The sequence below is a fragment of the Morone saxatilis genome, unplaced genomic scaffold, assembly GCF_004916995.1.
Source record: "Morone saxatilis isolate NCDOM2014 unplaced genomic scaffold, NCSU_SB_2.0 Contig19, whole genome shotgun sequence".
Lineage (NCBI taxonomy): Eukaryota > Metazoa > Chordata > Actinopteri > Moronidae > Morone > Morone saxatilis.
The window spans coordinates 16,707,359-16,709,559 of record NW_023339751.1 but is presented as its reverse complement, the minus strand read 5'-3'; the positions used below and the strand labels follow the sequence as shown (position 1 = coordinate 16,709,559).

The window sequence follows — 2,201 nt, the reverse complement described above, 5'->3', positions numbered from 1 at the left end:
GGGGGGGGGGGGGGCAATTCAAGGCTGAATGGTAAATTGGATGATAAGAGTCTAATGGAGGAGAACCAGTAGGAAGCGGAGCAGAGAGAACAGGCACTGCTGTATCAGAGAAAACGACTGCTGATCAGCCAGTTTCATTCTGGACCTCCAGTATATAGGCTGCTGCAGTGGTTTTCAGGCTTTTTTTTCTGGGGATCCATATTCTTAAAACTTAAACAGACGGTAGAAACTTGCTTAAGTAGCAAGCCTGGTAATCATTCCAGGCCAGCAGGCAGGTAGCATTTTTTACTTTATCACATATATTTGGGAAAACAGAATACTCTGTTTAAATGAATGCAAGCAATGCTGTGGCGTCTGCAGCCCCTACACTGCAGTTTATATCTTGTGCCAGAAAGTTAGATCTGCTGGACTGCAACATGGCACAGACTGGGATTGCTTTATAGTTCGGTTTTTGAGCTGAAACCAATCAAATTCATCCAGAGTGTCTAACAATGGAAGCTGGTGGAATAAGTGAAAAATTCAAATTAGTACTCTGAGTATAATTTATATGTGACTTTCAGCATAGTTTACTATCTACTATTAATACAATAATTTCTATTTCAGACACTGATTTATCAGTGAGTTTCTTGTTTGAGTTAAACAGTTCCCAAATATTATAAACTTTGTTTTCCATAAATGTAGAGTTCATGTATTAGAATCCAACCAGCTCTTTGATATATTCAATTATTTTCCCACCATATCCAGAAGATAAAATTTTTTACCAGCAATATAAACAACAATGGCCCCAGCACTGAGCCCTGGGGAACCTCCAAAATAATTTTCAGTAGTCATTTATTTGGACATTAACCATCTTAACCAGGAGAGTGCTACCCTTCTAAGTCTATATCTTTGTAATTCTTTTACAATAATAAGTGGTGGTCAACAGAGTTGAATGCTTGAAATAATAATACCCCCATTGCATATTCTTTATTTCTTGTTATTTCCAAAAACTGCAAGGAAAGTTTTTTAAATCCCTGTAGCTAAAATAAATAAAAGTTATTATTATAGCTGTTCATATAGTGCATTATGTTTTGTGACAAATTCATCTAGTCTCTTATAGAACATTCTGGTACTTTTGGGGACTGTGGAAGTTAAAAAACAGGTCTGAAATTTGAGAGTACTTATACATAATGAAAATACATTAAACTGTGGTGTAGTGCTTCAAATTCATGGATATGTGACTGAAAATGAACTGGATTGGATTTCATGCCTCACCTGTACCTGAAGCAAGACACCTTTGTCTTAACACAGGGCTACAGAACTTGTAACCAAAAACGTTAGGAACCACTGACAATGAATTGTGTGCTTGTGGTTCTGCAGTTCTCACCTGCAGTTCTTGCTACAGTTCTCCTCTGTGATCCCGTCTTCATCTTCGCCCCAAATGTCCACAGCTGAGAAAATTAACGCCACCAGTATGGCAAAGCAGCACACCAAGGCAAAGATCACAATGCATTTCTGCTGAGACTGCAAGAGAGAGAAGGAGAACAGAATTGATTTCCACATTGTATTTTCTACTCTTCGCCACTACTGTGAAAACAAGGCCAAAGTTTCCCAACCTTGGCTCCTATTAGCTGCCTGCTCTGGATGATTTAATGCACAGCTCAGCAGGTCATAACATGAGGGGAATTTAACACAAACATGTAGAAGGTCTACGTATGACCTCACAAGTCCAGGCTTTCATATGAAGAACATGAGGCAGGTTTCATGAGAATAAAGGAAAGAGGGAATACAAAGAGAGCAAAGAAAAAGAGAACAAAACAATAGAATACAATAGAAACAAAACAAAAAAAAGACACTTTTTGACTTATTTTCAACACTGCATATTTGGATAAAGTCCAAATGATCCCATATGGAGGATGTGAAGGAGGCTCATTTGCAGCTGTTACTCATCCACCAGCTTGCATCTCATCATTCAGTCCATCTTCTTACTGGTCCACAAGATGACTAACTGAGTTTTACCAATAAAATGCAATACTATCAACATTTTTGTTTTGTAATTAACGGTGAAATATTAAGCTCATAAGCTTTTTATTGAGAAAAGAAAACTAGCAAGTTATACTATTTACTAATATACTATATAATAGCCCCATCTGTTTAATTTATTTATTCACTGTACATTTGTTCAACATTAAAGTAACTGTTTATAGGATAGTACGGAAAAT

The 2,201-nt window shown here is 37.1% G+C and overlaps 1 protein-coding gene across 1 annotated transcript in view; it reads right to left on the bottom strand.

The window, feature by feature from the left end:
* Window positions 1-1,542, bottom strand: part of LOC118329607 (inactive phospholipase D5-like) — a 17,895-nt gene extending 16,353 nt beyond the window's left edge. Inside the window, exon 1 of the mRNA XM_035663837.1 lies at window positions 1,367-1,542. Coding sequence (XP_035519730.1) covers window positions 1,367-1,542 — 176 coding nt within the window. The remainder of the gene's footprint in view (window positions 1-1,366) is intronic.
* Between the last annotated feature and the right edge of the window lie 659 nt (window positions 1,543-2,201).